At 39.5% G+C, this 22904-nt stretch overlaps 1 protein-coding gene and 1 long non-coding RNA gene across 5 annotated transcripts in view; one reads left to right on the top strand and one right to left on the bottom strand.

The window, feature by feature from the left end:
• The window catches only part of FER (FER tyrosine kinase), a 424085-nt gene that overhangs the window by 317447 nt on the left and 83734 nt on the right, over window positions 1-22904 (top strand). For all 4 annotated transcript variants that reach the window (XM_034774460.1, XM_034774461.1, XM_034774459.1 and 1 more), the window contains one exon: window positions 1994-2117. In XM_034774460.1, the coding sequence (XP_034630351.1) occupies window positions 1994-2117 (124 nt within the window). The remainder of the gene's footprint in view (window positions 1-1993; window positions 2118-22904) is intronic.
• The window catches only part of LOC117879342, a 35053-nt gene that overhangs the window by 7833 nt on the left and 4316 nt on the right, over window positions 1-22904 (bottom strand). The window lies entirely within an intron of this gene.

The following is a 22904-nucleotide window of genomic DNA, read 5'->3' on the forward strand; positions in this document are numbered from 1 at the left end:
CGGCGAGCCCTAACCACGGAGGAGCCGGCGTGGCGCAGAGGGTCAGCAGCCCTGCAAAGGCGGCGGCGCCCCCCACCCCTCCTGCCCAGGCTGTGGCCCAGCGGCCCCTCCCGGGGGCTCCTGCAGGCTGCAGCGGATGCATATGGGTGGTGGCCCCCGTGCACCCCCCCGGCTCCCTCCTTGCCATGCTCGGGCTCTGTGGCTCCCGGGAGTGTGAGCCGCAACCACCACTGCTGCCCCTCCCAGAGCAGGCTCAGGGCCCCGCGCCCCAACGGTGGTGGCGGTTCACATGCCCGGGAGCCACAGAGCCCGAGCACAGCGAGAGGGGTAGCTGGGGGGCGCATGGGGGCTAGCACCCGCATGCATCCACTGCAGCCTGCTGGAGCCCCCGGATGGGGACGCCGGACCGCAGCCTGGGCAGAGGGGCGCGGGGGGTGCGGCTGCTCCCCACTAGCGGCATTGCCGCCTTTGCAGGGCTACTGCCCCCCTGCGCTGCGCCGGCTCCTCCATTGCTGGGGTTCGCCGACGCTCTGGCTCTCCGGTGCCTCCGGAAGGCGGCTCCTCCCTGCCGGGGGAGGGGGGGGGCACAAGGTGGAAGTTTCGCCTAGGGCGCAAAATATCCTTGCACCAGCCCTGTGATGACATATATACATATATACAAGTGAAATGTGTGTATCTATATATCTATCATGTACATTCCTTTAAAAAGCCCTCATTTTATTCCTGGGAATTTGTAAATAATAAAGGATACATAAAAGATGATAAAATATTATTCACATTCTCTTGTCACGTTCGCCTGACACAAAAAAGTTAATCAGAAATCAGGTTGAAGGAAAGCATACTTGTTTCTAAAATGTTTGTGGTGCCCCGTGGGTAATCAAAGGGAGTAAAGCAGCAGAGTTTTAGCTGTAGGTTAAGCTTACTGGGAGCTTTCATTGAGGAACCAACCCAGTAAGCCATCACCTCTAGAGCTTTTGTGTCAAAAGAAGCATAGATTCTTGGTAATGTGGGTAAAAAAGTGTAGGAGTTGACGATTAAGATGCTAATTCCTTTCACAAACATTCCAGCTTAATATTTGAGGGCCATAGCGCTAGAAGGAGCAAATGTCTGCTGTTAATAAAACCTTTCTCTAATAACCCTTCAGTTTATCTCTTATAATGTGAAATATAAATAGATATTTCCTGCTAAGAAAATCCCCGCTGAAACTTTTAACATATGGTAATGCCTCTTTTTAGTGCCAAGGAGGACAGTATATGAAAACTGTCATGAGGCATTACTTGAGAGAGGATCACTAGGATCAGTTCAGTACACAGTAAAATGAAATGAAGGCTAGAGAAATGACTCTCTATATAATAACATGTAAACCTTCAGACTTGAAAAAGCTATACTATGACTTCTGGCATTGCCTGCTGCAGTGAGGCATATTTTAGATTAATTTACGTTTCTAACCATCAGCATGTAGCAGTGCATTGCTTCCCGTAACCTCTTTCTCTCTTGTTTACTTTTGCCCTAATCATCAATCGCAGAGACATTACTTAACTGTTATAAATCTGCAAATACAAACTCATCATCTATTGCAATATTCAGTTTTTAATAAACTGTTGCAGCTGAAAGATGTGATTAAAGCTACTTTTTATGACGCCCTATTATCCATAGATTATTTACTCCATAATTCATAGTTATGCAAATATATATTGAATACACATAGAGAAATATGATGTATAGTGTAGTAAAAATATGGACTTGATTAATTTTTTCATTCTTTGTACAGCTTGCACATTGAAGCACTTAAAGCAATATTCGGGGCAGCTTAAGGAGGCCACATAATGATGAGAATGTATTCTTTCCATTTTCTTTTTTATCTTAGCCTCAAACAAATTGGTTGAAAAGCATGGCTGATAGTGTAATACTTTTTGTTCTGCCAAGCATCACTAATAAGAGATAAATGTGAATATCATTGCTGTCATGTCTCATTGTCCATCTATTTCTCTAGGAGGCGATTTCCTCTCCTTTTTAAGAAAGAAGAAGGATGAGCTAAAAACTAAACAGTTAGTGAAATTTTCATTAGATGCTGCTGCTGGTATGGCATATCTCGAGTCTAAAAACTGTATACACAGGTAAGGAAGATATTTATTTTCCATACTACAGTTTTGGCCACTTTAATGGCTAGATAACAGAGTAAATGTGTAGTGCTTAATATAAACTGGATGGATCTTTAAAATGTAAAATAAGCTACATTTTTTTTAAGAGATCTGATTCTGTGTCTAGGTTTTTAATTCAATGATTAGTAACTCTGGTTTCAAGCTATTCTGTTATTCAACGATTAAGACAGGAAAGACAAGTTAAACATGCAATGAATGTCTCACTGAATGAGAATTTGAGTCAAGAAGAACATGGTTGATATGGCAGGAAAGGATTATGGCACAATTAAAGAAACTAATTAACCAGCTATAGTCATGTCTGAAGCTAAGAGACACATGCATAGCCAGAAGAAACATGTTAATATGCTAACATTTCCCATTTTAGGGAAACCCGTTGATATGTAAAATCATGAAGATGGGCTAACTGCAGAAGTTGTGTACATCAGACAGTATTCACTCATGCCAACTTTCCAAACAGTCCCTATACTTTCTAGTAACATATTTGCCATTTTTCCCAACTCAGTCCCACTGTGGAGCTTTCTGTATTTCAGTGGAATTTAAAGAGTTTACCCCCAGTTGTCTTCCCAAATATCCCAAATGTGTAGCTTTTTAGTATGGCATATATGAATCACTATGAGGGTAGAAGATGACAGGAATATAATTGTAATTCCTTGTTAACAATGATGATATGGCTGAAACTACAGTTAAAAAAAAAAGGTTTTAACTAAGTTTTGCGCTGCTTAACCTATTTTAATGGTCTAATTTCATACCTAGTACAACTCCACTGAAGTCAGATTTTTGGAGACCTGAATGATAATTCCCTTACTTATTTCAGGTATGAATTTGTCCCACTATCAGATAGGTCAAGTTAAATGTTTATCTTAATCTGGATTAGGGGAATGTTTTATAAATTCTAAAAAAATATAGTTAGAAAAAAACATCCACCATATACTTCACAATATTTTGTAGGCATTATTTATGTAGATGTCCCCATGTTTGTGCTTTACTTTACATCCACTTAAGGAATTACTATTAGCTATCAAACTCTGTGCCCAAAATTGTACTAACATTATCAGTGATGCACAGATGAATTAACAAAACACTCATGATAGCTTGTGCTACATAAGAAACATAGAAACAAAAAAAAGTCTAAATGTAAAAAGAACAGGAATACTTGTGGCACCTTAGAGACTAACAAATTTATTTTATCATAAGCTTTCGGATGCATCCGAAGAAGTGGGCTATAGCCCATGAAAGCTTATGCTCAAACAAATTTGTTAGTCTCTAAGGTGCCACAAGTATTCCTGTTCTTTTTGCGGATACAGACTAACACAGCTGCTACTCTGAAACCTCTAAATGTAAAGTATCCAATAGTGAAAATCTTAGCGAGGTATTACAAACAATATGGGAAAACAACAGGATTCAAAACACAGCATTCTTTTAACGTGTTAGAATGAATCCAAGTGTGGTATTTTCGTTTAAGAAAATATAACCACAATATAAATCAAAGCAGAATCACAAACATGAAGTGCTTTTAAATGTCCTTATAAATTTGTATCATTTAATTTTGTTCCTGGTCCCACTCACTGTTAGATGAAATGTGCCTGCTCAGATCTTCAGGATTTCCAGAAAATAAAAAAGGGGGAAAATAAATAACTAAATGGTATTTTGTAGCTTTGTAAGCAACTTGTTGTGTTCTATAGTGGTGATTATTGGAAAAAGAGCAAGGCAATTTTTCATTACATAAAAACATGTCAGCTGCAAAATGCAAACAAATAATTGCTAAAAGAATTTACTTTTGGAGAAGTGCCCCATCCTTTTCTTCAAACTCTGGAAAACGATTTCCTGGATCTTTCAGCTTAATTGGAACCATTGCTATTTGCTGTATATGTGGGGGTTGCCTATTGTTATCTGTGAAGGAGACTCTGGGCTTTTTCAAATGCAATCGTATACCATCGTATTTTGGGGGATACAGTTTCATTTACAGTGAATTTTTAAAACCTGTATGCTCATTCAATTGTTTCTATATTACTTGCTTAGTATTTCTTCTTACTTGGTGCCACTCTACATGTTATCTCCCAAATCAGACTAATTTTGTGGCCAAGTAGTCTTAGGGTTGATCTTCTAGTGGTTTTAATTAGATGATTTGCAGTAACATTTGTTTAACTTTGTAATTGTTAATTATCTTTTTCTCAAACCTATATTTTAGGGAGGTTTTTTTAAAAAGTAAATATTTGGATACAGAATGGCTCACGGTCTACATTGAATAGAGAGAGATGGCGGTGTGAGTGATATAAAGTTTTGATTGTTATGAGTTTGGGATGCCTGTATTAATCAACAGTGGCAAAGCTCAGCTATGAGTTATGCAGGTCTTCTCAAACAAGGGTGATAAAAACTGCGTAATACATTGCATCATCTCACATTTTCTTAATGCCAGAGATTTGTCAAATTTTGTTCGCTTTGTACTATTTTTAGTTTCCCTTTGCTGTTGCCACATTAGTTACTATGGAAACAATGATTTATTAGTGTGGGTGGAGCTTTGCGGCATCCATATTTTTAAAATAAAGTCAATTTAGACAGTTAGAAATGGTTTGTGAAATACAGAAATCTGTGCTGGATCACACACAGCATGCGGTATCTATGCATAGGGAGGGTAGATGTGTGAATTTCCTATTTTGTAATTGCTCATTCTTTAACTTCAGAATTCCCACATTATTTGATTGACAAAAACAGAATGTTTTATTAAAAGGACATAGTGTTTATATTCTTTTCTTGTAAACACATGTTGAAGAAAATAACTACAGTTTTACAATTTAATCAAGCAGTTAAATTAGCTATTCAACACTACTGGTATGAAATATGGAGGGCGGTAAACTGTATATCAAAAAGCTATATATTTCAGCTTTCATAATACTTGAATAGTACTTTATTGTACTATGTTCTGAGCTCTTAGCAAAATATCTGACTAGATGGTGCCACGTAATGTAAATTTATTAGGGTCTGTGAGTTGATGGTGCTGAATTTGGCAGGTAATCAGAGGATGAAAAATTGTGGCTCATGGCCTCAAATATATATTCACCTCTACCCGGATATAACGCGACCCGATATAACACGAATTCGGATATAACGCTGTAAAGCAGTGCTCTGGAGGGGCGGGGCTGCACACTTCGGTGGATCAAAGCCAGTTCGATATAATGTGGTTTCACCTATAACGTGGTAAGATTTTTTGGCTCCCGAGGACAGCGTTATATCGAGGTAGAGGTGTATTTAGTGGTTTCAGTATACGTTCTTAGGTATTATATAGCTGCTTTTTTTCTCCGTGTTAGCATAGCTCAGGAACTAGTATTGCCTGAAAGACAGATTATCAGCTTTTTATATATGTTTACTAAAGACTAAACGTGTGTCATTTAGTCACAACCCGAAGCAAGGGGGATGGTGAAGAACCCAAACTGTTCCAGTGGGGAGCTCTGGAGAGATTCAACTTCATTGAGCCACTGTCTCTCTGTGTACTCCTTAGTTGAACTGTGGTGGCAGTGGAGTAATTTACAGCATCTTTTTGTGAGGCACATCATAACCTGAATGTATGTGTGCACATACACACCTATACCATGCAGCCTACCAGCTTTGTTAGCTGGCGTGTATGTGTGGCAGAGCCATGGCTCCATCTACTTCCTTCCTAGTTAAAGCCCCTGTGATTCCAGTCCTTATGTTTCTCTGAACACCCAGGATTGCATGTGTGCCTGTATGTGGGCTGTACAAAGAATATGGGAGACCTTGTCCCTTCCTACTTTCCTGCATTGCCAGATAAGACAAGGACATAGTCTAGTGCTAGATAAGTTGATTGCTGAGAAATGTTTTATTGTAATGGCAAAACTAAATTAATTGTATGATCAGGCATTGGCATTATGAAAAGCAACAAGAATTTGAAAAAATACATGGGATTGAAAATTGATCTTCTAGGTTAAAAAAAATAAATAAATAAAGGAGGTGGGGGAGAACTAGCTATAGATAAAAATGGACCTGACAGCAGAATATCTTGTATTTTGTTTAAAATATACTGCAGAAAGGCTTTATTATTACTGCTTCCGTCAAAAAATAAAAATAACGTAATTAGAAACAGTTTCTATTCTGTAGATTGAAGCAAAAAAGGAAAATGTTCTACTCTCATACCCTGCTCTTTCTGCGGTACTATTTTTCTCTGTGTATTATGCTAAAGATCTTCTAAAAGCCCTAGTATATTTTTTTAGATACTGTATTTATTTTGCTATTCTTTTGAGACTATGTGCATTTCAGTTATTTTTATCATGAAATTGAAGATTGCTCAGCATCTGAATCTAAACTACCATTAACATACTACTGTTGGAGTAACTATACCAGTGGTGGGCAACCTGCGGGTCGCATGCAGCCCATCACGGTAATCTGATTGCGGATCGTGAGACATTTTGCTGATGTTGACCATCCGCAGGCACTGTCCCCCGCAGCTCCCAGTGTCCACAGTTCGTTGTTCCCGGCGGTGGAAGCTGCAGGAAGGAGCAGGCCTCAGGAACGTGCTGGCCGCCACTTCCTGCAGCTCCCATTGAATGGGAACAGAGAACTGAGGCCACTGGGAGCTGCTGGGGGGTGAGGGGAGGTGGTGCCTGCAGACCGTCAAGGTCAGCAAAATGTCTCGTGCCCCGCAATCAGATTACTTTGATGGGCTGCATGTGGGCCGCAGGCTGCCCACCAGTGAACTATACTGTCTGTCCCTGGATGGTAGCCCATTAGGAGCTTTTATTTAAAAGTTATTTATCTTGTTGTATGAAACTCACTGATTGATTCATACTTTTTGCATGGTCATTTAACAGTTTGGCTAGTGCAATAGCAGCCCTGGCCATTGTTTTACATTTTCCTGTTTTGCTTGTGTGTGTTTGGTAGTGAGTGTATGTGTGTGGATTAAGTATGCTAGGATTAGAATGCTTAATGCATGTGAGTGATAGTTTAATTTATGTTCTGAGCTCATCTAAATTCTAAAGATTAGAAGTTTTCTGATCTTGAACCAGAAGACAGAGCAGAAGTCAATGGGCTGAAATAAAACATTTTTGCATGAGGAGGTGGGTTTTTTTGTGGGTTTTTTTTTTTAGAGCAGTTGCACAAATACAGCAATACACAGTTACTACATCTCCATTTAATTAACTTGAGCTTGAAAAATTGTTTCTTGCTTTTCATTTTTTATTGCATGCAATTGTTTAGATTTTACCATTTTATCTGTTAATTAAAAATACAAGATTAGCATAGAGATGTGGATCATCTCAGTAGGCTGGATAAGCATTTATGACTGACTTTTCCCTTCCAATATTTGATTGCATTTGTTGAATACATTTATCTGTAATTTTATTTTTAGCTTCCAAACCAATCTTGTTTCAATACCTGGTTCAGAGATTATGCCTACAGTGTGTGTGTGTGTGTGTGTGTGTATGTGTGTGTGTGTATGTGTGTGTGTGTGTGTGTGTGTGTACTTTCCCTTCCTCCACCCCCATTTTTTCCTAATGAAGATTAATAGAAATCATGATTAGGAGAACTTAGATAAATTTAATGTCATATTAAGACTGATTGAAACTAATATATTTTGGATTTCTTTTATCTTTTTCATTAATAGCATAGTGTGACCATTTGTCATTGGGACACTCTGAACTTGAAAATCACTTTTTCACCTGAAATTTTGTATCAACAATAGTTACAACACCTAAGATTACTATAACTGAAAAAAAATTAGCAGAATTTTTCTTTTTTCAGTTTGTTTATTTTGTTCATTTGGCAGCACTTTGTGCAGAATCAGTTTAAGTGTTTTTCCTGATAAGTAGGTTGGCTTCCCCATTGCTGGAAGACCTTTATAAATAGCAACAGAGGCGAAGAAACTATTTTTTAAGAGTTAAAAAAATTCAGGAAGTGCTATGTGTAGAGTGGTTTATGAGAAGCTGGCATTTTAAAAATGAGTCAATTTAAAAAAAGATTGATGCCAGTTTCTCTTCAAAATCATTAACTATAAACCATGAACTATAAATCTGCAATATATATAGGCTTGACAGAATTAGATTTGTATTTTTTTATAATTTCAACGGATGTCAATATTTATTTATAAGCTTTTTCCCCTATGTTTGTTTATTTAAATGTTCACAGTTGTGGGAAATTATGGGAAGGGTCAGGCAATGGGGTGGAGTCAGACAATTATTCAATGAGATTCAGTGAAGTGCTGAGATTCAAAAACTTAAAGCTTTATAAAGTTACAACTGTATGGTCAACTTAACATGTCAAAATATGCCAAGTAAATACACCTCTACCCTGATATAACGCTGTCCTCGGGAGCCAAAAAATCTTACCGCATTATAGATGAAACCGCGTTATATTGGCCTCGAGCATTTCCATTATTAATAGTCAGCAAATCTTTTTTGTTAGAACTAACACGGTGTATGCAGTAAATAAATCTGTTCTACAATGGTTAAATTGTATCTCCTTTCTTTAATTACAACAATTATTTTATAAGCTTACTTAAAAGATACAGTGTATTAACAACACAGGTACTAAACACTGCTAAATACAACCACGTAGGCTAGGTTTCATCATACATCAATCGTTTGGTCTGCGTGTAATGCTTAGGAAAATGCAAAATTCACATAAAATATCAGAAAACGCTTTTAATTACACATCCTTACAAATTGTTGTAAAAAAGGGTTTTGGTGTTTTAGCAAATAGGAGCATGGGGCACTTTGTCACTTAGACAACTATGTTATATGTAGATTGTTAAGTAATATGAACTGTTAACTATTAAATACTGTAGTTTGAAAACATTTTGGAAATGGGAGTTTTTACTTATAGAAAAGGATTACTTTACCTTTTTTAGCTTCATTTTAACAAGTTTTAGAGACATTGATAAAATGGTAAATACCTTTTTTGGTGTACAAGATGCTTTCTTATTTAAGATGCACCCCTTAAAATATTTTTAATTTTTAAAAAAACTTGTTGTACTTTGTTGCTTCATGCTACTGCGAGCCGCCTTCTTCTCCAGGTCAATTATGGATTTTAACTGCAGTATTTGCAATCTATTCACATCCTGGCTTTCTAGCCACTTAAAACCAATCTCTAATCTACAACTGCATCAGCATCTTTGGGCGGTGGCTCCAAGGGTTCTTCGTCACTATCTTCAGGGTTAGACACATTTTCCGAGGCACCAGGTGGTTGAGGGGCAACATTATGAATTATATCTACATCTGTAAGTCGTTCATAGGTTGGACACATAGCATCCACCTCCATCCAGCTATCCCACTTTGAGCCATAAGTTCCCTGTAGACTCGTTTTGCCTCCATGGCCTCTTCTTCCGTAAAACCTTCAAAGTTGTTCTCATCTTCGTCTTCCTCCTCATCTTGGTTGTGGTCGCTTTCAGTGACAAAAGCACTTTTGAGACCACAATGCCAACATTTCTCTATCATTGACGGAGTGATTTCTAGCGAGGCTGTCTCGCCTAAGTTAAATACATCCAGCAAATTCATTTTCTTGATTACATCCGTTATGCTACTGTTGTCCTCAACAATTTTCTTTACTAAGGCTTTACATAGTTCATTTTAAATGTGGCTATAATGCCTTGATCAAGGGGCTGTATTTTGGACGTCGTGTTCTTAGGAAGGTAGCTCACCTTTATCTTCCTGTCTTTGCTGGTTAAGGTCTCAACTGGGGAGTGAGCGGGACAGTTGTCAAGTAGGACCAATGCCTTTGGTTCCAGGTTTTATCTGCATAGGTGGCTCCGGACAGCTGGTACAAAATATTTATTAAACCATTCCTCAAAAATATCTGATGTCATCCAGGCATTTTTTGAATGGCGATAAATGAATGAAAGCGAATCCATGTTCTTATGGTGGAAAGCCCTAGGTGACCTGGATTTGCCTATGCACAGAGGTTTAAGTTTATGTGAACTGGTTTTAGTCAGAAAAGTATTGTCACTTTTTCTTTTATCACCTTAAAACCTTCGGCCTTTTATTCTTCGGTCCTAGAAGCAAGTGTTCTATCCGGCAGCATACAGTAACATAAGCCAGTTTCATCAGTGTTATAGATTTACTCTGAAGCATAGCCACCCTCGATGATGATCTCTTGTAACTTTAGCGGGTGTTCATTGCAAGCTTTTATATCTGCGGAGCGCATATCTCCTGAAATTTGTGACTTACCAAATGCCATGACGTTTTTTAAAACTATTAAGCCATCCACTGCTAGCTTTAAATTCGTTACCTTGATGTGCAGAAGCATCCTCGCCCAAGCGTCTAAAATCGAGATCCTTCTTCAATTTCTCCACTTGTTTCCTTATAATGTCACCGGAAATTGGCGTGCCGTCAGAGCGTTCTTGGGTAAACCACGTAAATTCTGCTCTATCTAGTTGGTTATCCTGGACAGTGTTTAGGTGCTTCCTTTCCAGGCCTTCACTTTCATCCAGTTCAACTAGCATTGATCGTAATTTTTCCTCATCTTTAATCCACCCTCTTAATGTTGATTCCCCCATTCCATGTTCTTTTGAGACCTTCGCTTGGCTCATTCCTGATTTCAGTCTGTCCAAAGCTTCCAATTTTTCTTTGACTGTCCATGCCTTTCATTTCCGTGGCTATGAACTACTTGCCATTACGTCAATGGTATTTTAATATTAATGCTAACAATTTTTTTTAATTGTTTAGAAAATGTCAGTGCAGAGTTACAGTGTTTCCAAAATACAACTAGTGAGACAACTTAAGCCTAATCTATACTGCCCACAATTTAGAAACGAGATTAAAATAGGTGGGAGAGATGAGAATGCCTAATGGGACCATGGGCAGGCAACATACATTTACCCCTGCCTTCTCATTGTTGTACATTCGTTCACCACTTCGATACATGCATATTTGTACAGACAATGTACTGTATGTATGTAATTTGATAAAAGCCACATTTTAAGAGCCGAGGCACCGACCACGGATGGTTTTGTAACAACTTTAAACTGGCAAGGCGGCAGCAGGTTAGTCAACAATGAAGTTAGACTGAACTCTCCTTTTTGATAAATTATTCATGGTTATAAATACAAAGGCTGTTTTTATTATAATGGCCGTTGAAAATTAGCAACCACCTTGCATATGGTTTTGTTGTCCGCAAAATGAGTTTAAACTTTCAATGGTTTTAAACTATCAGCGGATTTAAATTGTGAACTTTATAACTTTAATTAAGACTTGCAGACAAGACTGTTTTTTATGCAGTGAAGATCGGAGTGAAAGTTTAAAAATGCTGTAAATATGCTCGGCTTTGTGTTTCACTTTGGATCCAAGGCAGGCTTGTAAAAACATACATACTGAATATGGACGTGGTAATCATTAAATGTATAAACTGGGATTAAACAGAATAAAAGTATGTTGTAGATGAGACAGAAAACCATTTTTGCTTTACCGCGTTATATCCGAATTTGTGTTGTATCGGATTGCGTTATATCGGGATAGAGGTGTATATTGAAAACAATCTCTTATTTTCTCAAGCAACATTTTTCTTACATTGCCTATCTGTAAATTTTGATTATCATCAATGGAAATATTTTTTCATTGGTTTATGTGTGTAAAGTGAAATCGACATTTACCAATAAAAATCTAATCCTTCCAAGCCTAAATATGTAGCTTACACTTAGTGCCAAATTCAAGCCATCTCTTTTCCATATACATACAGTATATGCGAAAAGGTATGGCCAAGCACGAATGAAGTAATGTTCCCTACTCCAGCCTCCCTGAAAACAATGGAGTAAATACTCTGGAAGTCTTCCATAAACAAACCTAGAGCACATGCCTTCAGGGATTAGGTCAAAATGCTTCCTGTTCCAGCTATTCTGAGTCTTAATCAGATTACTCCTGCTTCAGAATGGGGGGCTCTCCTTAACTTCATCCAAGTCCAAATACAGTACATTTTAATTCTATTTTTGCAGCTTGTACAAACACCAAAGTTTGACCGTGCCTGAGTTAGGCCCATAGGGTGAAATCCTGTTCCAACAGAAGTCAGTAGCAAAACTCTTATTGATTTCAAAGTGGCCAGAATTTCGCCTAGAGCAGGGGTGGGCAAACTTTTTGGCCCGAGGGCCACATCTGGGTATGGAAATTGTATGGCAGGCCATGAATACTCACAAAATTGGGGGTTAGGATGCGGGCTCTGGGGTAGAGCCAGAAATGAGGAGTTCAGGGTGCGGGAGGGGGCTCCGGACTGGGGCAGAGGGTTGGAGTAAGGGGGGGGGTGAGGGCTCCAGCTGGGGGTGCGTGCTCTGGGGTGGGGCTGGAGCTGGATGAGGGGTTGGGGGTGCAGGAGGGTGCTCCAGGCTGGGACTGAGGGGTTTCGGGGGCAGAAGGAGGATCAGGGCTGGGACAGGGGGGTGGGGCGCAGGAGGGAGTCAGGGGTGCAGGCTCCAGGTGGCGCTTACCTCAAGCAGCTTCCCAAAGCAGTGGCATGTCACCCCTCCAGTTCCTACACGAAGGGGCGGCCAGGTGGCTCTGCACACGGCCCTGTCCACAGGCGCCACCCCGCAGCTCCAATTGGCTGCAGTTCCTGCGGGGCAGCGCTTGGGGCCTGGGCAGTGTGCAGAGCCCTCTGGCTGCCCCTACGTGTAGGAACCCGAAGGGGGACATGCTGCTGCTTCCTGGAGCTGCACGGAGTGAGACAAGCCCCTGACCCCGCTCCCTGGTGGGAGCTCAAGTGCCGGATTAAAATGTCTGGAGGGCTGGATGCGGCCCCCGGGCGATAGTTTGCCCACCCCTGTCCTAGAGTCTGAAAGAGTATGCTTTAAGATTACATAATTGAAAGAAATATGCACCACATACATTTGTTTTGCATAAATTACATAGAAAAATGAAGATTATCCCTTTACTGTGTAATGTACATGACACAGGCAACTATCAAGAAAGTGTACATCAGTAGCCTTGTCTAACAAATAGACAAGTTGAACAAAAATAAGGGAAGGTAGTTGAAATGACAAGCTGGCTCATGACCAAAATACATTTGCAAAACAATCAGAGGCACTAGTTACAGTAGCCCTTGAAAGGCATAACTTGCTTAACAAATATATGAATGACAGTAGTGTATTTTGAATATTTTAACATACCTAAAATGTTTTACAACTTTTTTACTTGTGGTAGCTATGGAAAGAAAATTGTTCTCTTCTTAGAATACATTTGACATGTAGTATACTCTACATACAGTGCACTTTACCATATTGGGACAGAAAAGGTAATACACGACTGAATTTAATACTTGAATATAGTTTGAGTGTGGTGTACATTTTTTTTTAAAGTTTGTAAAGGTTCGTTCATTTATATTTCTGTCAACTGGATAGACCCACTAAATTTTGTTTTACAATCAAGAATTCTTCTTGAAGTGATACTCTCTGTCATAATTCTACGAAGAATAACCTTGGAACAATGTTATTACCTTATGTCTGAGAGCTTTGGATTGTTTAATGAGGCAAATATTCTGACTGAATAAACACTCTGAAGTGCCTTATAATTAAGGTGTCATATATACATAGACTATTTGGTTGAAAATATCTGGGTGTTTACCTTTAAACCAGTCTTCATTTGGATAAAATTAAATGATGAGGTTTGATCAGCTGTGGTCACTAAGATATTTGCTGTTCTTCATTACAGCACAGTAGATGTTAGCCCGGTGTTCTGTTAATTTTAAATAACATATTCCATTTTCATGTTCAAAGAAATCTAATAAAGGAAATATAACTAGACAATATTTTTTCTTCCTCTTTATTAGAGTATCTGTAAATTCTGTTCAGTTGATTTTACTTGTTTCTTACATACAGTCTTCATGTTTAGTTTCTGTTTTATATGCTGCTCTCTGTTTTTTAGCATTCTTGATGATAAGGATTATAAAAATTCTGAAGAAAATCTCAGGAGGCTTTATTTCTATTTTAAAATAAAAGAAAGCCTTATGCCTTCTGTCATTTGGAATGAATATCAATCTTAGGGTCTCAATTGTATTTTTACTGTTTCAACTAGAGATATATTAAGTGCATTAAGTTATGTCTTTAGAAAAGTGTGTTTGTACTTTAATGTACAATCATTGTCATTGCTAACCATCTTCTTACAATTGGTTTGAAATTGTTTAGGTAAAATGAAATGAGTTTGCATAATACCATTTTTGTGGCCTCCTGCTTCATGAATAGAATTCATTTAATTATTTACTACTGACGGAAATAGTTCTGTAGTGTTGGTGGTTAATAATGCTGTTTGATCATGCATGAGCAAACAAGATTTTTTCCTTTGGAGAGTTGGTGTCATCAACAGAACTTAAACAGTGCAGAAAAGGAATCAATTGTCATACATTTGAATCTTGTTTTCCTGTTAGATGAAGTGCCTGCTCTAAAATAAAGGAGTATGTTTCAAAATATCATCAGCTCTGTTACAGAAATAGTAAAATCTTATCACTAAAAGCTTGATCAGAGAATTACTATTTTGTATTGGACTTTTCTTCAATTGGTTAGTATTTCTTTGTTTAAAAAAAAAAATCCTTCAAGCATTGTCATGTTCTTAAGATTGCCTCTTTAAGAACAGTGTTGAATCTGATTTCCACATTGCAGTACAATGTGGAAAGACCTGATCTTGCAAGAGTGTAGTGGAGAAGAAGGCTGAAGGAACCCTTTTTCCCTCACCTGTGTGCATTGGGCAGGCCAGATCTTTCTGCATACCCTCCCTAAGTGAAAAGAGGTAGAGCAGTTATTAGTAGGGCCAATCACACTCAGCAGTCCAGGAAGAGTTGAGTGCTAGTGGTGCTGAGAGGGAACATATGTGGCTCCTTTGTAAATGGTGTAGCAATTGCTGTTATTGTTATGCTACCACAGTGCACCAAGAGGTATTCAGCCTGCTTGTGTTTTCCAAAGGCAGAATGCCTCCAGCCAGAGCTTGCTGATGCAGTGCTTTTCCAAATATGTCCCTAATGTAGCAGTGGCTAGAAAAGCCACAATCTGGCACTCAGAGTGTATTTCAAGAAGAATTAGACTATGTGGGCGTGACATCACTTCACAGTGCTCAAAGGTATTATTTAATTGTTAGTTTTCAGCCTGCTACTTGTGTTTTGCAAAGTGGTATTATCAAGCACAAAAATGACTAACAGTGGTGCTGTTTTCAAAGTGCTGTCATGTTCTCAGGGTCACAGACAGGTGAATGCTATCTTGTTTCATTCCATTTGTCATGTAACTGTGGTTATTTGTTACATTGACATTGGAGTATGGCAGACTGTGCTTCAAGCTTTATAAAAATTGCTGTACCTATCTAGAAAAGATGAATATTTAATATGGGATTAAAAATAACTTTGGTGGTAAACTTCTGTTTTACTGCCTAGAGAACTGCTCAGTAAGCCAAACATTTCATTTAGTGTCTCTTCTTCCCCTCACCCCCTTTTCTCCTTGCCTCCTTGCTCTGTCTTTTATTTATGTAAATAATATGTGATGGAGTTGTTCTTCTGTTTATACAGTTCCAGTGTATTTAGTTCCTTCTCATTTAAGATACTGAGTTGGGTAGTTCTTGATCATTTAATGAATATTTAATCCCATGGTGTAAAAGTTTCCCCCTCCCTTAATTCTTTCTTGAATATACGGACTTCATTTCTTATATAAATTATATGAATAGACAAAACTGCTATTATCATATCTGCCATTTGAGGCATTTATAAACCGTTTGGCAGCACAAAGCCATAAAGCAGATCTGTGGCTGAATAAAACATGTTTGGTACATAAATATCTTATGAACATTTTACCCTGCTTCATACATTATGTAGTGACATGAATCTTCGAAATGCATCATGATCTCTGAAATACATGCACTGCTTATAAAATTAAGGGAAAGTGCTATTTTTACTAAATGTTTCCAGATTCTAGTACTAAGCTACATTGTTATAATTAAGTTTTGGGTGAATTTAGTTTAAATGAACAGCAGAGATTCTTAATCATAGACTGAAGCCACTGCTTATGCATTGTGTAAGTTTTCCCATATAACTCTGTGACTGGTTGGATCACAGAAACCCCCTGGGAGCTGCCACCTGATGTGCCAAGACTACCTCTGCTCCTGTTTTCCCTGCCAGCTCAGGACTCCAGCACCCTGTCTTGCTGAGCCAGACACTCCCGTAGGCTCCAACAAAGACCCAGGGTCTGAATTACTTGCCCCAAAACTGCAGGTTTACCTGAAAATAGCTCACAGAAGTGTGCTTGTCTTTAGCACTCAGATGCCCAACTCCCAATGGGGTCTAAACCCAAATAAATCCGTTTTACCCTGTATAAAGCTTATACAGGGTAAACTCATAAATTGTTCACCCTCTGATAGAGAGATATGCACAGTTGTTTGCTCCCCCAGGTATTGATACATACTCTGAGTTAATTAATAAGTAAAAAGTGATTTTATTAAATATAGAAAGTAGGATTTAAGTGGTTCCAAGTAGTAACAGACAGAACAAAATAACTTACCAAGCAAAATAAAATAAAATGTGCAAATCTGTTTAATCAAACTGAATACAGATAATCTCACCCTCAGAGATGCTTTAGTAAGTTTTTTCCTCAGACTGGACACCTTCCAAGCCTGGGCACAATTCTTTCCCCTGGTACAGCTCTTGTTCCAGCTCAGGTGGTAGTTAGGGGATTCTTCATGATGGCTCCTCTCTCTCTCTTTGTTCTGTTCCACCCCTTTATATATCTTTTGCATAAGGCGGGAACCCTTTGTCCTTCTGGGTTTCCACCCCCCCTCAATGGAAAAGCACCAGGTTAAAGATGGATTCCAGTTCAGGTGACATGATCACATTTCACTGCAAGACTTCATTACCCACTTGCCAGCACACACATATACAGGAAGACTCACAGGTAGAACACAGCCATCTGCAGACAATGGTCCTGGTTAATGGGAGTCATCAAGATTCCAAACCACCATTAATGGCCCACACTTTGCATAATTACAATAGGCCCTCAGAGTTAAATTTTATATTTCTAGTTTTACATTTTACATTACAAGAGTGATACATTTATACAAATAGGATTATCACACTCAGTAGATTATAAGCTTTGTAATGATACCTTACAAGAGACCTTTTACATGAAGCATATCCCAGTTACATTATATTCACTTATCATATTTTTATAAAACCATATAGACTGCACAACGTCACAAACTCAATTTGTGAATTTCTGTCTTGACCATTGCAATTTTTTAAAAATAAGTTACATTATATAGCATTTTTTATCTTGAAGGAACCCATAGCACTTTACAAACATTGAATTTTATATAAAATACAGAAATCACTTCACTTCTACTGAAATGTAGGCCTTTCTGTAATAGAACATGTAGTTATTGTGCATCAACAACAAAGTGCAACAATTTTAGGTTGGCCCATAAAGAACAACTCCTCCATTTGAAATGGAGGAACTTTAGCCTTTCCTAAGCATAGTAAGTCGTCACTTCTTGTAATATAGTCAAACCTCCAATGAGGGCAAAATTTGTTTAACCAAACTCAGTTTTATTTACAACTCTAAATAGTATTTGAAGCTACAGTAAGTCTTCAGAAATGAAAACAAAGTTTGCAAAGTAATCCATGCTTACTTGATTAGTTTTTATTTCATTTTCTCTCTCTCCCATCTGTTTATCCTTTGCTTACCAATGTAGCATCTGAGCATCTTCCATAATTATATAAATCTAAAACTGTAGTCTAAACAAAGATTCTCAAACATAGTGTTTGTTATTCAGTAGTTCACCTTTCACTGTTGTTATTGAGCCATTACCGCAGCAAGACGATGCTGTGGTGCTTGAGGTACCATATTTCAAAAGATATGTAAAACTGGGCCATTTGTGATTATTAAATGACATGTAGCACTTCCTGTATGAGAGTGTTAACCCAAGTCCTTAAAACATTTCTGGAATTTTCTGCTTAATTGAATTTTTTTTTTTTTAAGTTCAATAGCAGTTGAATGTGGTATTCTTCACTTTGTGTCCTAAACACTTGGTTAGGGGTTAGGAGGAAATTTTCCTTGGAGAGCAGTTATCCCATCATTTCCTGCTGCAGGGTTTCTTCCTCTAAAGCATCTGGTACTAACCAGTGTCTGAGACGGTATATTGGATCAGGTGAACCATTGATCTGATCCAGTATGGCACTTCCCAAGTTCCTGTTCCTTTGGATGAAAGATGCTTTATAAATGTAAGAGCATTTTAATTTTCTGCTATTCTTTTTATTATGTCTGTTTGGTAAAAGTTTTTCTGTTTCTTTACAATATTTGAAAAATTTCCTGTGTATTCTTATAAAACAACTCTGTTTATCAGAAGAATTTAGTTTGTCACCAGTTAAGCTGGTGTGATGCTTCCCAGGGGTACCCAGGGTTGTAAGGCATCTCGCTACCACCTGCCCTTAGCATGAAGCCTTGTCTGTACCTGCTGTAGGTCAGTTCCCCCAGCACAAGCACTGGCTTCCAGGCCTCTGCAAGCTTCGCTGTCTCTTTACAGGTTAACTCCAACCCCCAACTTCTCCAAGCATCTCCCTGGAGTGCCCAGCCCCTGATCCACTGGACACTCACAGAATACCTAGATCCTCTATTTCCAAAGGACCAGTATAACACAATCAGTTACACCGTAGAGCACAGCTCGCTCTAAGACGCAGTACTTAGATGTATTTACAGAGAAAGCAGGTATAAGTTTACTTAACAAAGAACAGAGATTCACGTGATAACCAGAAATATTGGAAACAAAGGGATACACATAAAATAAAATCATAACATGCCTATTAGATCCTAAACTTAACTAATAAGACTTTGTCTTAAAAGCAAAAGCTTACCCAGAATCCTTCCAGTGTCCCAGCCAGGCTTGGCTGCGATCTTTTATTCATGAAGCAAGCCTTCTGCCAGCTGACTTCAGAGGTAAAAGATATCGCTTGTTTCCTTGCATTCTTCTGATATACCAAAGTAATTATTTGATCTTAGCCATAAACTGGACACCCTCCTGTTGTATGTTCTTTCCTTTGTTTTGTGTGATCTCTTGTCAACTTTGCTGTCTTGATTAGCTGGTGACTGATTCCATATGCAAACTTCCATTGTAAGACACACAATAGTCATCCAGGGAGATAAATATCTCCTATCCCTTGTCTGAACAGAACCTGTTTATCACCTTACAGTGACCTGTCAAACATACCTTAAGAACACAGTTTTCATTATATAGATAATTCATTACATATTATTTGTCCATTCATTTCACAGTGATTACAGTGACCATTGTGACACAGGCTTTCTGTAGAGACCTTACATGACACTCTTTGGTGAACTAGTATGTGGTTACCAGACCAGGGGATCCGTGTAACTCTTATGCACTCCTGTACCCTCTGCCAGCTGGAACCAAGAGGTCCCTGGATCACAGATATGCAAATAAAACACAATATTTTTAATATTCAAGGTCTGCCTGGTGTCAGGGATGAGCCTTTTACCATACACAAATTTGGCCTCCTTATAAGCCTCTGAAAAATCTCAATTCACATCTGCTCCGTAGAAGGATATTAGAGATCGGCAGCTGAATTCGCCAAAGCTTCTGTGCATACTGAGCATGCTCTATCTCCACATAGTTCCTGTCTGCAATCAGACGGCATGTACAAATTCCCCACAGAGCAACTGATCATGCTCCATCCCAGCTATGCTGGGGTGGAACAGGACTTTCCCTGTAAGTGTTGCTTCCAGTGGTGCTGGGCACAGGAACTGAGAGCAGGGAGACTCTCACTTCTGTGCTATCAATGCCCCACTCCCTCCCCTGGTGCCTAGGCAGTATAGAGGAGAAGGAAGCAGCCATAATAGAATACAGACGGATGAAGGGGTTGAAGAAGCCAGAGGGTGGAGAAGAGCAAGACAGGAGTTGTGGGGAAAGAATTGGACAAAAAGGGAGGGGAAAGATGTGGAGGGGTTGGAGGTAAGTCGCAGGGGCTTTAATAGACAAGAGAGGGAGGGAGGCAGGAGCCAGGTTGGTACATAGAACTTGGGGGCGAGCATGGGGGCTAGGGATTGGATAGCTTCTACCCAGGAGGTGGGAACAGGCTGGGAGCACAAGTACAGAATAGTCACTAACCACTAGAGCAACGAGGAGTCTGGTGGCACCTTAAAGACTAACAGATTTATTTGGGCATAAGCTTTCGTGAGTAAAAAAACCACTTCTTCAGATGCATGGAGTGAAAATTACAGAAACAGGCATAAATATATTTTGGCATATGAGAAGTGAGTTACCTTACAAGTGGAGAACCAATGTTGAAGGCCAGTTTAGTTATGGTGGATGTAGTCCACTCCCAATAATTGAGGAGGAGGTGTCAATACCAAGAGAGGGAAAATTGCTTTTGTAGTGAACCAGCCACTCCCAGTCCCTATTCAAGCCCAAATTGATGGTCTTAAGTTTGCAAATGAAGTATAGCTCAGCAGTTTCTCTTTGAAGTCTGTTTTTGAAGGTTTTTTTTGAAGAATGGCTACTTTTAAATCTGTTATTGAATGAACTATCTAAACTCCTACATGCCACAGGGGGCTACAACAGTGGTACCCTCAACTCACCCAACAATATTGTTAATCTATCCAACTACACACTTAGCCCAGCAGAAGAGTCTGTCCTATCTCGGAGACTCTTTCTGCCCCACCACCCACATGCACATGATACAGTTCGGCGGAGATCTGGAAGCCTACTTTTGCCGTCTCCAACTCAAGGTATATTTTCAACACACCCACTGAACAGAGCACTGACCTACAGGAACCCTCCTACCAACACTACAAGAAGAATTCTGCGTGGACTCCTCCTAACGGTCAAAATGACAGACACGACTTCTACATAGAGTGCTTCCGCAGCTGTGCACAGGCTGAAATTGTAAACAAACAGCATCACTCGCCCCATAACCTGAATTGTACAGAACGCAACGCCATCCACAGCCTCAGAAACAACTCTGACATTATAATCAAATGGACTGACAAAGGAGGTGCTGTAGTCGTCATGAAAAGGTTGGATTATGAACGGAAGGCTGCCAGACAACTCTCCAACACCACATGCTACAGGCCACTATCCTCCGAGCCACCATCTGCTCAAGAAACTCCCTGCTACAGCATGGGAACAAATCTACACAGATACACCCTTAGAGACCCGACCAGGGGTATTCTATCTGCTACCCGAGATCCATAAACCTGGAAATTCTGGACGCCCCATCATCTCAGGCATTGACACTTTTACAGCAGGATTATCTGGCTGTTTGGACTCTTTCCTCAGACCAGCACTCCTAGCTATCTTCGAGACACTACTGACTTCCTGAGGAAACTGCAATGCATTGGTGATCTTCCTGAAAACACCATCCTGGCCACCAGGGATGTAGAAGCTCATTACACCAATATTCCACATGAGGATGGACTACAAGCTGTCAGGAACAGTATCCCTGATGAGGCCACAGCACACCTGGTGGCTGAGCTTTGTGACTTTGTCCTCACTCACAGCCATTTCAGATTTGAGGACAATTTATACCTTCAAGTCAGCAGCACTGCTACGAGTACCCACATGGCCCCACAGTATGCCAACATTTTTATGGCTGACTTAGAACAACTACACCATTAGAGGCTCATCTGCACATCTACTAATGTGATATATGCCATCATGTGCCATCAGTGCCCCTCTGCCATGTACATTGGCCAAACCGGACAGTCTCTATATAAAAGGATAAATGGACACAAATCCGACATCAGGAATGGTAACATACAAAAGCCAGTAGGAGAACACTTCAATCTCCCCGGACACTCAATAACAGATTTAAAAGTAACCATTCTTCAACAAAAAACTTCAAAAACAGACTTCAAAGAGAAACTGCTGAGCTACAATTTATTTGCCAACTTAACACCATCGATTTGGGCTTGAATAGGGACTGGGAGTGGTTGGCTCACTACAAAAGCAATTTTCCCTCTCTTGGTATTGACACCTCCTCATCAATTATTGGGAGTGGACAACATCCACCCTGACTAAATTGGCCTTCAACATTGGTTGTAAGGTAACTCCCTTCTCTTCATGTGCCAATCTATATTTATGCCCGTTTCTGTAATTTTCACTCCATGCATCTGAAGAAGTAGGTTTTTTACCCATGAAAGCTTTTGCCCAAATAAATCTGCCACTAGACTCCTCATTGTTTTTGTGAATACAGACTAACATGGTTACCCCTCTGATACTTGTAACCACTAGAGAACACTGTCCCGCTAACTTCTGGAACTGAGGTCCGGAGTCCTGAGTCTCAGCATTCCTTTGTTCTTAGTAAATAGCTGTGAAACCCACTGGCAAAGTGTGTCTCATTTCCCGCCATCTAGTGGCTGATCCATATAGAGGATAACAGCCTACTACTGCTATTCCATTCCATTAGCTCAAGTGGTAGTGGGTCTGTGCTTTGGATATAAAGCTCTCAACCCTGATGACTGAAGTTCAAGGGCAATATTCAGTTCTGCAAGACTGAATTGCTGGGGTTCTTGTTTAAAAAACAACTAAGAAATTATATGTTTGTTTACATTGAAAGAACTGAAAGGTAAGAAATGCCAGAATTAAATTTGTCTGTGTCTGCCTCTGCCGCACAGGTCCTATATGACGCTAGGCAAGATGCTTAAAACACAGTTGGCCACTAGTGGTGTGTGTTTTATTTTTTGGATGCCCAACGTAAGATGTCTGGGGCAAGATTTGCAGAAATGCTGATCACGCTCATCTGCAACTGACGTCAATTGGAGCTGTGCTTTGACTA

This window comes from Trachemys scripta, chromosome 6 (assembly GCF_013100865.1).
Source record: "Trachemys scripta elegans isolate TJP31775 chromosome 6, CAS_Tse_1.0, whole genome shotgun sequence".
Taxonomy (NCBI): Eukaryota; Metazoa; Chordata; order Testudines; family Emydidae; genus Trachemys; species Trachemys scripta.